The 13031-nt window shown below is 42.0% G+C and overlaps 1 protein-coding gene across 2 annotated transcripts in view; it reads left to right on the top strand.

Annotated features, from left to right (window-relative positions):
- The window catches only part of LOC111856182 (uncharacterized), a 31238-nt gene extending 23459 nt beyond the window's left edge, over window positions 1–7779 (top strand). For both annotated transcript variants that reach the window (XM_072715630.1, XM_072715629.1), the window contains exons 4-9: window positions 3362–3386; window positions 4428–4628; window positions 4961–5041; window positions 5530–6594; window positions 7012–7180; window positions 7317–7779. In XM_072715630.1, coding sequence (XP_072571731.1) covers window positions 3362–3386; window positions 4428–4628; window positions 4961–5041; window positions 5530–6594; window positions 7012–7180; window positions 7317–7446 — 1671 coding nt within the window. In that variant the 3' untranslated portion in view covers window positions 7447–7779. The remainder of the gene's footprint in view (window positions 1–3361; window positions 3387–4427; window positions 4629–4960; window positions 5042–5529; window positions 6595–7011; window positions 7181–7316) is intronic.
- The last annotated feature ends 5252 nt before the right edge of the window (window positions 7780–13031 follow it).

Below are 13031 nucleotides of genomic sequence, written 5' to 3'. Positions count from 1 at the left end.
ATTAGGCCACTCACTGCCCTAAAATGCCCAAATGTTTAAAAGCAGTATTTGACATGCAATTAAATCTGTTAAGATATCAGGGGAAAGGTTAAAAGGTAATGTCAAACATTTATCACCAGAAATGTAGTATTTTTGCTTGGAGAACAGAAGCAGTTTCTGTGAGATTCGAGTATTTTCCATACTGAGCTCAGTAAATTAGTACTGACCAGTAAATTAAAATTTGGTTTAGTGGGATTGTGTTTATGTTGCCTCTCCAAACGGGCCACTTCGGCTTCCATAGTTTTTCATTCATACTCTAAAGATTTCTTCTGTTGAGAAGAGAATGAAATAAGGGGATCCCATAAGGTGGCTTTGGCTGCATCTCGCATAGTAGCAGGTGCTACTGGAGAGTGTTTATTATCCTGGCAAAATTGTGAAAGGTTTCCACAAACAAATGAGCAAAAGTCATCAATATTTAATAAAGAAATATTAAAGTGCCATATTGGAGTTTCGGGAATACAAGATGCCAGATGGATATTTACATATTTGAAAGATTGTTACGAAACTTTTAGCTTGAAGATTGGAAACTGTGCTCCCTAAAATAATAAAAATCAAAGTCTCTAGATGCTGGATGAAACGCTCTCCAAATGTCCATTAAACCAGTATCATTACTCAAAGTACTAAGAATTCAAGGTAATTTAGGATTCCTTGCAAGTGCGGCAGGAGATTTATTTAAACTAACATCCATTATGCACTTAAAGTCCCCAGATAAAAGGCCTTGCAGTGCTGACTGAACATCAATATCATTTAAGAAATAAAATGAGGTGAATCTGTATTCGATTTGTAAAATTACGTTTAAAAAGGTATTATGTTGATATAATATAGTACCCAGCAATAAAACAAAACTTCTAGTGTAGCATCAGATCCTAGTGCACATTCTGATGTGTCCACATTGGCACATGAAGCAGATGTAGAGTCAGGTAGAAATGAACCCCAAGATAGTCCTAGTTTGAGAGACTTGTATATGAAGAGCTTGTGCATGTTTTACATGCGATTGCAAGCTAAACTCATCATCAACCATCCAGGTTATTGTTGAAGTAATTACTGGTTTAATGAAAATAGCCGCAGCACCAGCACAACATCCAAAGTTAAGCCAGCAACCGTCCCTGACACGTTTTCGAACTGTGCCATATGATGAGAATGGGGCACAATGGAAGGCGATAACTAACGCTGTCGTGATGTATATTGCAAAAGACATGATGCTCATGCATACTGTGGAAAAGCCGGGATTCATTAACATGCTAAAAGTTTTTACAAGTTTCTAAAAGTGTTAACAATGGCGTGGTCTGCCATCTCACTTACAAGCATCTTTTATGGCTTGTCAGATTGCACTTTAACTCTAAAGTAAAAAAAATAATAATAAAGTTAAAACTTGTTTTGAACCATTTGTCATCTGTAGTTTGATTTTGAGTAGGGGAGGGGAAAATCGATTAAAATTGAAAATCGGATTTATTGTGAAAAAATCAGAGATTTTATTTTTAGGCCATATCGCCCAGCTCTACCTCAGATACACATTAACTCCAAGTTAAAAAAAATAATAAGTTGCACCAGTCATGAAAAAATTTCCATCAAACAGGAATACTTTCCCCTCAAGCAGACCATGCTGGATATACAAAGCTTCTGTACATATTTAGACAAGATTAATCAGACATCAAAATCCCTTCTTCTTCTACGAACTTCTGTAGAGTGATCTGGAGAAAAGCAGAGCTGTGATCCGATAAGCAATGTTATGTTTCGCAGCTGCTGCCCTCAAAACTGCCTCCTTCTGTGGGTATCGTAGGAACTGTACTAAGACGCTTCTTGGCAAATCATTGGACGCCGGCATGGGGGCAAGAGACCGGTGGGCCTGTTCTATGTCTTAGGGAGGGAAATCGGAGGGGAGACCCACCCAGGCGGGCAACATTTTCTTTAGAAAATCAGCAAGTCCTTCTCTATGCCTTCCGATAATCTTCAAGTTTTTGCACCAGCCCTGATTTTCCAGGTCATGCACCTTTCCTCAAAGCTGATTTACTATTTTCTGTGAGGAGGTCAAGTGTGTACCATGGGGATTTGTCTCGTCTTCATCTGCCCCCAACTTCCTCCACAGACCTCTATTCCCATCACTTTCTTAGATAAAATGGAAAAAGAATTCTCGACGTAAGGAAATCGATGATATTTTATCGCTTAGGGCATTTAAAGACTTTTCAATATCATCTAGATGCACCAAAATCCATTCAAGCACAGATTCTGCCTCGTTGGGAGTTCTCCTCCTCCAGACTTGCAGCCGGATGTTGGGTAGTTTTTTTCTTATCACACTATAAAAGAAAGGGTTTTCACTGCCAAAGTAGCGTAAAAAAATGACAAAATTTCCATTTCTTAAAAAGACGGTTACAGCCCTGTAAATTATTTCTTTATTGTGTATTTTAACATCGGTATATTTAATTAACAGAAATTGTCTGTAAATTGAGAAAAACTAAGGAATACTGTTATTTTACAAAAAAATCTATTATTTTAATTTCAAATGACCGTTGTTATGATGGTCAAATCCTGTAAATCAGATCATTAATGATATACAGTCATTGTTTATTAACCAAATAATGCAACAATATAATACAATTTAGACCAGTTATACCACTGCTTCAGAAATGAAACCATTAATTCATAACATCAACCTGAACTTTTTCTGTTTTTATATTTTTTGGTATATTTAATCTTTATAATGCACCATGGGGGACCTGTGTGGAATGGCATTTCAATACGCTGTATACTGTGTATATTGTTGTATTGACAATAAACCAATCTTGAATCTTAATGTTTGGAGTCTTCAGAATGGTTGGAGTCTTCAAGTTGGTGCGCATGTGTCGTTCTCTTCGCGCCAACTCGTGCTACTGGGGGTCCATCTGGTTCAAAGTCGGCTGAACGTTATAAACGTTATGTTTGATTAGAACTTGTAGCGAAGTGCATGTATTTAGACTTTAGTTAGGAGTCTAGAAAATGCACGCATCTAAACGTTCATTCCGGAGAAAAATAAGCCTTTTCGCCACGTCATTTTCGGCAGGCGCCTAGACATATCCAACAGCAAACGCCGGGCCACCATACACGCGCAGTTCTATGCCAGCATATTTCTCTACCTCATTCCTAACAATAACCGTTACCCTGGAACTGCTGACCAGAACGACGGTAACCTGTGGTGCTGATGCGACTGGATATATTGGCAGATGCCTCGCGCAGAAGCACGTCACTGTTTAAATCATTTTTATATATACATCTGTATGTATGTATAATAGAGGATTTGTTAATAAGTGTCACAATTAACCTTGTTTTCCCCCTTGTTTTCTTCTAGGTTTTGAAACAGAACACAGTAATCAGTAAGTCCTCTTTACACCTGATAATTACTCAAATGTCTCATTAGTAATATGGCTTATAAGTACTTACTGTAGTTGACAAATGTAGGATTGTGGGGAAAAAGTGAGCATGGTAAATATGTTTAGGTGTCGAGCTTGTGGTGTTGATTTAAGATCAATGAAACAATATGTTGACCATCAGGCAATGCATAGACACGAATCCCAGTAATAATGGGTGACAAAATTGCAGACACAGAAGATGCAGTGTGGCAACTTGTGATATTGCTCAAGAAAATAGTGGAACTGGTTTGTGCACCGAGAATCTCTACAGCTCAAGTGAGTTACCTCGGTGTGTTAATTCAAGATTATCTTGAAACAAAAACAGAACTGTTTCCAACTGAAACATTAAAACCAAAACACCACTATCTGTTGCACTATCCAGAGCTGGTTCACTCTTTAGGCTCTGGACTATGTGATTTGAAAGCAAACACTCATACTTCAAACGTTGTGTGCGGAGAACACAAAATTTCAAAAATGCGTGTCAAACTCTTGCCCATAACTACCAGCTTCTTCAGACCTATCTCCATTCAGGTTCATTTTCCCCTCCAATCATGCAGGTGAAGGAAAATCCATCAGATTTTGATGCAGAGTTGTACTGTGATGCTGTCCAAAATGCTGTGAGGGCAAGCCTTGTGGAGCCTGATTCTGTGTGCACAGATATTACATTTAAGGGCATCATTTTTAGAAAAGGCTTTTTTCTGTGTATCACACATGATGAGACTGTAGAGTTTGGCGAAATTGATCTAATTTTGACAAAAGGCACCAAAGATGTGTATTTCCTGCTTACTCCTCATAGCAGCTCATATTTGCCCCAGTATGGACTGTACTGTGTCAAAGATGTTTCTGGCGCAATGCTGTGCAAACATGCAGAACAGTGCTTGGATTTCTGTCCATTGCCTGCTTATGCTTTATGTGGGAGTAGGGTCATTTCACTTAAGCATAGTATTGTTGAAGACTAAAAAGTCAAGGATCAGCTTGGTTTACATGTGCTTCTTGTTAATTTAGGAATCATGGAGACAGTAGATGATGCCATAGCTGCCTACATAAGATCAGTTTTGCCCAGCGTCATATCCCAGCAGTCACTCGTTGGCACACTCAAAGACCTTGGTGTGGAAACACTTGAAGACTTGAAGTATGTTCAAGAAGCAGATCTCTCTGACGTCCTTAGACCAACTGAAGCAAGAATGCTGATTTCCAGATTTAAAGGTATACATATTGCTAATGTACTTTAATTATTGTGTCAAAACAGAACTAAACTATATCAGAATGCATATTGCTTTTTTTTTGTGTTATTTGTATAATTTTTGTCTTAATTTTTTCTTAATAATTTTTCTTAATTATTTTTAGTACAATTGCTGTAGGCTGCCAGGCATTTTTTCATGCAGCAACTCAAAGAAGTTTTATTAAATATTTACCAGTACTGGAAAATACATAGGTCTATAGTGCTCTGTAATAGCTGCTCCTTAACTACTCTTTAGAGCTATAATACAAAATGAGATTTGTTAATCTATTTGCATGTGTTTATTTTCACTTTTAAGTGTGGAGTGATGAGTCTGCCAACAGCGAGGCCACTAAAGACAACTTTGCCAGTGGGACTTCAAATCCAAGTCCTGTCAGATGTGAGTATTTACCAGCAGTGTCAACATAGGTGCCTTCAGTAATACAATTTTAGCCTCAGGAACATATTCCATGACTCAGGAATATGTATTTTACATATGTAATCTGTAGCAAGGGCTCTTTATTTGAGGTATTTTGAAAACTTGTGAAGTCAAAACATATTTTAGGTAATTGTGTACAGGTAGTTCAAGTCTTTTGGCAACACGCAGTCAGGACCAGTAAATATAAATATTTTGTTGTGCCCCCTTCCCCTCACATTGACTATGCAACCTCCAAGGATGCACATGACCCTTAGTTTAGGAACTACTGACCTAGCAGGAATAGTGCATCTAGTTCAGTCATAGTAATAATGGTTCTAATGGTAATACCCATTTATCATTTCTTTTAATATAAATCATGCACTTGTGATAGCAAATAATGATTTTGGCATGTCATGTGCTTACAATAAATACTGACATATATTTTTATACCTAAAAATTTTGTTTTATAGTCTCTCCAAGCTGTCAGGCTGTCAATGCTGGAAATGTTGTAGACTCTGCAAGTTCTTCTTATGCTGACACTCCATCTTCCAAGTCAAGCTTGTGTTCCACACAAAGCAGTAAGTCACATGAAGACCATGACTGGCACCATGATTTTGCGATTCCTTGGAGTAATATGCCTTCAGCTGTCAAAACAAAACTTGAAAAACAGGAGCGACCATCTGCAAGAGAAAGGAGGGAGATTGTTCGGCTAATTGTAGATGAAATCCTAAGCGTGTGCAAAAAACCAAGAAAGAAGCATTTGGCTGAGGTAGCTCGGAGGATGGTTCTGAAATATCCGAAGAGTTTTAAAGATATTGTTGCTCGGCAAACCATTGGAAGTGGGTACGATTCGTTAACTAAGCAGTTCCAGTGCAGAGTTGATAACCTGAAGCGAGAGGGTGTGACTTTTCAGCAGAAGCGGCCTCAAAGAGAATCCCTGGAGACAGATGAAGGAGATGAGCCCAAAACCAAGAAAATCGCTCGAGATTCTTATGGCTGCATTAACTGGCTACCTTGTTCTCTACCAGCAAGTGAGACCTCAGAAACCCAAAAGCAGAAACAGCAGCAACTGGTAAATATGCATAAGGAGAAAGAGAAAGACCAAAACAAAATTGAAAAGATCATGAATGCAACTTTCTGCACACAGAGGAAGGACATAATCACAGGAACTGACACAAGTGAACTGATGAAGATGTGGCCATATCTGTTTGAAATGTGTGGTGCAAAGGCACACTTTCTCAAACTTACTGGAGTCAGCTTGAATTCTGATTTTGATGTGGCAATGACCAAAAAGTGCAGAAGAATACAGGATTATTTCCAGTCACTTCCACGTGACAGACGGAATAAAATCACAAAGATTCTGTGTGACATCAAAGAGGCAAGCACATCCTGTGCGATTACAGGCACGGTTCAGATTCTTCTGGCTTACTTCAATGAAGCTGAAGATAAGATAATTGTGAAAGTGGAGGACACTTGTCTTCCACGCGAGGTGACCGATGAGCAGCTTCCAGCAAGACCCTGCATTGTGGTTTGTGGTAATTATTGACTTCTTTACTCATTATTTCTTTTCATTGAATATGTACTGGTTTTTGTGCCTGGGTCCTGCTTTAACATAAACAAACCTGATAACTGTATTAGCAAATTAACAAAATAAAACACAGGTTAAAAAATCATTTCATTCATAAAAATGTTTATATTTTTGGCCTTTGCCCTGTTTTTTTAAAAATTTCCCTATATTCCTTGTTGTCAATCAGCTGGCTTTGGGGATGGTCTTCCTGCTCAGACTTAGAAGTCTATTCCAGCACATGTATGCAGTAAATGACAAGTCAACATGAGCAGGAAGCCTTATCAAAATCCCGTTCGACTGTACATATCATATGGTACATGGGGTTAATTATGAGGTAATTATAAGCTTATTTCTTGTTATTTATTTATTTTGTTTCTTTCTTCAGGAACTAATGCATTGACAGCAAACCGGTTCATGGTGTCAATTGACAAAGTTATTGTCAACAAATGTCTGTCATCGTTTGCTGATGCCCTGGTGCTGTTGTTTACCTGCTACTATGCACTGAACATCAATTATCCAGTGGAAGCGTGTGTCACTTTGGAGTTTCTTCAAAGGTAAGAGTATTTTAAGGGCATATTATGTGAATTATTTAAGACGTGTAATAGTATATTTTAATTTCTAAGGTTACTATGAGGTTATTGGTCCCATGTTGCAGGCCAACTTGCTTACTGTATTTCCCCGTTTCAATAGGTACATTTTCAAGATCAATCCGGACAAAGGCACCAAAGTGGACAGGAAGCAGTCCAAGAAGCAATATGCCGTCAACCCAAAGGTCCTTTCACTGATAACTAACATCGCTGACTTTGAGTTGAGGGAGTAACCTGAGCTTCTATCTGGAGTTCTTCTACTAATTTAATAATGTTTATTATGTTCACATTTATTAAAATTTTGTAAAGCATAGAATTGCAGAAAAAAGAACTTTTGTACATATCCTTTTGTATTTATCAAGGTAATAATATAAAGAAAAGTCTTTAACCTATTTTTTGTTATTTTTACTTATGCAAGTTTTATTTTAATATGTTTATTTGCATGTTTAAAGTGCAGCACATGCTGGTAGTTTTTTAGTTTAGTCAATGCATGCTAAGTGCCTTTTTGTAACATTTTGGCAGATGTTTAAATTATGAAAAAGCAAAATAAAACTGCTTGCATAATCGATTTGTGTTTTCATGTGTTGCGTATTGATACCTGGTCATTCCCGTATTAAGACAATGTTTGAAACTTAATGTTTATTTAAGACTTAAAAGTCTGTAAAATACTGGTGAAATTAAGTGTGGTATTTAAATTAAATCAACAGCATTTTTCTCTTTTTTTTAAATTAAAAAGATGTATGATTATTTATTTTAACAAATATAATCTTTAATTTAACCTTTAAAACACATTATTAAACTGATTTAGAGTGTTAAAAAATGTTAGAAAATCCATTAAAATATGGTAGAAAATTGTATTTGCGTTAATTGGAAATACTGTATTTTTATTGATTTTTAACCGTTCTTAAAACATTTTTTCACTGTTTATTAACAGATTTTGCCTGGCACCCTTGCTGCCAGACTTTTGACTTTTTTTACAGTAGTTTTTTACAGTGCAGATTGGGAACGGGTAGAGATGAAAATGGGAAAATTTGTATTTTGCTACAGTCTTGACATGATCACCTTATACCTTGAGTTGACATGACAGTATATATTACATGAGTGAGGGAAAAAATCTTATCCTTTGGGATGGAGCAAAATCCTAATCAGTCTTATTATCTTATTCATGGTTTTAGTAGCCTGCTGCCAACAGCATCATGTACATCTACGTTGCTGAAACGGATGGACGAGCTGATGTCCTGGACAAGAATGAAGGTCAAGCCTACCAAGTCCTGAAGTCCCTTGCTTAGGAAAGCGGTCAGAGATGATAGCAGTGAGAAAATCCCACTGCTGGCTGAACAGCCCATCAAAATCCTCGGGAGGAAGTACACAGCTGAGCTCTGAGACAAGCACATGGGGAAATGTGGCATGGAACAGCTCTCCGACGGTCTGGCAAGGATCAACCAAAGCCAGCTTCCAGGAGAGTTCAAGGTGTTCTGCTACCAAACTATACTATAGCTCAGGATAATGTTCCCGACCGCACCTGCCATGGTCTGTCTCTGTGACTGGCCTCCTCGGAAAGAACTTCCTACAGCTGCCACTTCAATCCATCAGTGCAAGCAGGAAAATACCCGACTAGTGCTGGAGGCAGTGAGGAGTGCAAACATCCAGGTCTGCATTGGCCGTAAGTAGAAATCCCAGGCAGGAGTCGACTTGGCAATTAGCACAAAGAGATCATGGGCAGAATCTAGACAGGCAGAACAGGTCTTGGGTGGGGTGAAGCTCTGCGGGGCTGGTCAAGGGCCGACAGGAAAGGTAAGAAGGACCTGGTGGTGTCAGGTAATTAGGATGAAGGACGAGCACTATAACATCAAGGCTGTAGCACAAGGATGACAAGGGGCCTGGAGAATGTGGGAAGATATTGTTGGGAGGAACATCAGCATGGCAGACCTGTGGAAAATCTCTCAGGCAAGGCTCAATTTCCTTATCAGGGCAACGTATGATACACTCCCCTGCCCACTTAATCTACACCAATGGTTTGGTCAGGAAGATCACTGCCCCTTCTGCAGCAGTCAAAACGCAAGTCTTTGCACATCTTGTCAGGCTGCAAAACTGTTGTCTGCCAAGGGTGATACAATTGGCGACATGACCAGATCCTGAAGAAATTAGCTGAGGTACTGGAGGGACACAGACAGGACATGAGCAAAGGTCATCCTTCACCAGCGAGGCAGCCTGTTCAATTCATCAGAGAAGGTGAGGACGACCCAAGTGCCATATCAAGAGTTCTACCATGGGTAGCTCCCTCCACCCAGTGTTGGATAATGAGAGTTGATGTCGACAGGAAGCTCCAGTTCCCCAGGGAAATTACCAACACAAGTCTCTGTCCTGACATAGTGATGGGTCCAGTAGTGCCAAGACCCTATTCCTAATTGAGCTAACTGCCATGGGAGGAGGGAGTAGAAGCTGCCTTTGAAAGGAAGAGGTTGATGTACTCAGATCTCGCCGCTGTGTGCAAGGAGACTGGGTGGAAAACCAATCTACCTGGTAGAAGTAGGATGTTGCGGCTTTGTAAGTACATCAGCCATTCGCCTACTTAGAGAGGTGGAAGTGACTGGAGCAAGCTTGTGGAAGGCTCTGAAAGACCTGGCTGAAGAGGCAGAGAAGAGCAACTATTGGCTCTGGGTGAGGAGAAAGGAGAAGTGGGGAGAAAACAACTAACCGAAGGTCCAGCAGCAGGGGGTGGCATGGAGATATCCCTGTCACTGCCCCACCACCAGGAGACATTCCGGGGTTACAGGGGTGAAACGTTGCTGATTGGTGGTATCCGGCTGATGACCCTGCAGTTGACCTATGGGCGCTAGAGGAGGTGCAACAGGGAGAACTGCCAAAACAGGTCAACATTTTAATGTTAAGCATTTGTTTTCACTGTAGGCTTAACTATTTTTTTTCTAGGTAAGATTAACAACACATGTATCTTTTATGTAACATCATAACATTAAGTACCAACCATAAAATGGCATATGGATATGGAAAACGTTTGTCGAATTCTGTACATTCGTGTGCTAGCTTGCTACATATTAAATTAGATTTATGGTAACGTTATAGCAACTCACTTGAGACCAAAGGACTGAACCCAATGTCCATGTCATGCGCTGTGGTTTGGGACAATGATCGGTGTGCAAACAGCTCCTCCAGTATTTCGGAGTATGGGAAAGAAACTGGATTGTAGCCATTTGTTTGTTTTTTTCCTGGCGTTGTAGTAGGCCTGTTTCAGGTGCTTCCACCAAACACTGATTTGCTCAGGACTCCTTTTAAATCCAGCGTAGCCCAGTTGTTCTGCCACTTTTTTAAACATTGCCATTACATGTTTTTCGACCATCCATGTATTTCAAAATATTTCATTCTTTCCACTGACAAAGCATGAACTGTTTCTTCGTCAAACCAAAAATGAATGGGTCTGGATTTTGCCATGGTCGTTCTCTGTTGGCATGTTGTTGTTGTTGTTCTTCTTCTTCTTCTTCTGTGTACCAGTTTCTTATGTCCTGTGTCAAAGCCTGGTGCAGGTACTGTGGAGCATGCGCAGAGCACCTAGGTCAGTTTGAGTCCGATTGAACGAATACATGCAGGAGTAAGTCGACTCCGAATCGCAGTATTGGGTGTCTTAGTCTGACTTTACACACAATTTCAGTCGGACTAACATGTCTATATGTACGGTAAAAGTCTGATTTTTAGTCTTGAGTAACACAATTAGTTTTTTCTAATGTCATGTAAACGTACTAACTGTGAGCACTACTGTGTACTATAGTATGCAATATGGATGTCTTTTCAGACTATTTTCTTAATTTTTGGGGCGCTTCTTACACACACAGTGTTCAGAGCTCCTTGATGACACTTAAAAATGTGCAGCTGACCTGTATCTCCTGTGCAGTGGAGATGGGGTCTGTGAGGGACAGGCTCACCTTCAGGCAAATCGCCAACAACCTTACAACCACAGCTCCACAGAGCTGCCTCAATAATGGAGTCCTGGAACATGTCCCCTGACTTCCTCGGGATGCAAAAGAAGTTCTGCTGGAGGTATAAGTTAAAGATCTCCCAGGCAGGGGCCTCTGCCAGACACTCCCAGCACACCTTCATTGTGCATTTTGGTCTACCAGGTCTATCCGGCATCTTCCCTCGCCAACGGATACAACTTACTATCTGGTGGTGATCAGTTTACAGCTCAGCTCCTCTCTTCATCCAAGTGTCCAAACCACGTGGATACAGATCTGACAATACTTTTACAAAATCGATCATCAAATTGTGGCCTAGGGTGCTCTGGTGCCAGGTGCACAAATGAACACTTATATGTTCATCATGAACAAGCTCTGGTTAGCACAGAAGTTCAACAACTGATCACCACGCAGATTCTGATCGGGCAGGATAATCCTCCCAATCACACCCTTCCAGGTTTCACTGTCATTACCAACATGAGCATTGAAGTCCCCCAGCAGAACAGTGGAGTCCCCAGAAAGGATGCCATCCATCACCCCTTCCAACGTCTTCAAGAAGGCCGGATACTCTGAATTGGTGTTCGGTGCGTATGCACAGACAACAGTCAGAGTTCGTCCCCGACTGGAAGTTATAGCGAGGTGACCCTCTCATTCACTGGGATGAACTCCAACGTACTGGCACCGATCTGGGGGGGGGGGCTATAAATTGACCCACCTATGCCCAGAGCCAGGAGTTTGGTCCCAGAGCCCTGTTTCCTGTTAAACATAACTGTACCAGTGTTCCTCATTTAAGTACACTCCTAATCTCTGTCACATTTCTGTATCCTGAGGGTAACAAGGAGCCCCAACACCGTCATGGCAGAGCAGGCTGTACAGATCAATCAGGCTTCTGGCAATGGGCAAGCAGCAGATGGGATGAATGGTCCATCATGGTTTTAAAACAGATCCGACTGCACATTGAAAGGTGTGAAAAGGACTGACTTAAAAGGGGAATGTGGCGCCCCTGAACACCTCGGTTGGCCGTCCCTGCCGGCTGTGCGGGGTCGGGGATGGGGACTAATCGGGGCCAGTCGGGGATCTGGCCCCAGTGCTGGGGGGGGGGGCACTCCTGGCACGCCCTTATTGCTCCCCTGGGCCCAACATCACATTTCACACAACACTAGGGCCTTGAGGGGCAGTGGGGAGGTGCGCCGAGACACTGCCCCTCAAATTTTACTTGCATGTTAGACACCACATGACACCGAGGAGGTGGGTTGAGGCAGGTGGGGCTCTGCTGTCTGCCAGTGGTGGGGCCCTCATACCCGAACTACACCCACTAATTTTAATGCATTGTAGACATAAGCACACAACTCTCTCACGCATATACATGCACACTTCACACCAACATGGGACGGGGAGGGGATGGGGGCTGAGGGCCCCCCCCAACTCTCTGTCTCTGGCCCTGCGCGGGTGGGGTGGCCCGCCGGGTGGAAGACCCATCATGGGGGCGGCTTCCTCTCTTGGGCCGCGGGCCGGGTGGGCCTTGGCTCTGCTGCGCCGTGGTGGGGCCCTGGCAGGCGGTCCGGGGAATCTTTGGACGCTCTGGGCCCTGCTAGGTAGATTGGGGGGTTCGGTTTGGGCTGGGCGGGGGGTCTGCCGCTCTCCGGTCGCCGCGGGTCCGCTCCTGGGTGTCGGGGGGGAGGCCCCCCTTGGATCATCCTGCAGTGTCGGGGGGGAGGCGTGCCAGGTCGCTGCGGTGGGAGGCAGTCCGTCCTGCCGGGGGACGGGCTGGGGGGGTTGGGGCCCGTCCGGTGTGTGGGGGGCCGTCCGTCGGGGGGGTGGTGGTCAGGGGCAGATTAAGGTGCACAGAG

This window comes from Paramormyrops kingsleyae, chromosome 8, assembly GCF_048594095.1.
Source record: "Paramormyrops kingsleyae isolate MSU_618 chromosome 8, PKINGS_0.4, whole genome shotgun sequence".
NCBI classification, from domain to species: domain Eukaryota; kingdom Metazoa; phylum Chordata; class Actinopteri; order Osteoglossiformes; family Mormyridae; genus Paramormyrops; species Paramormyrops kingsleyae.
The sequence above is the reverse complement of the archived record's forward strand: the minus strand, read 5'-3'. Positions and strand labels throughout refer to the sequence as shown.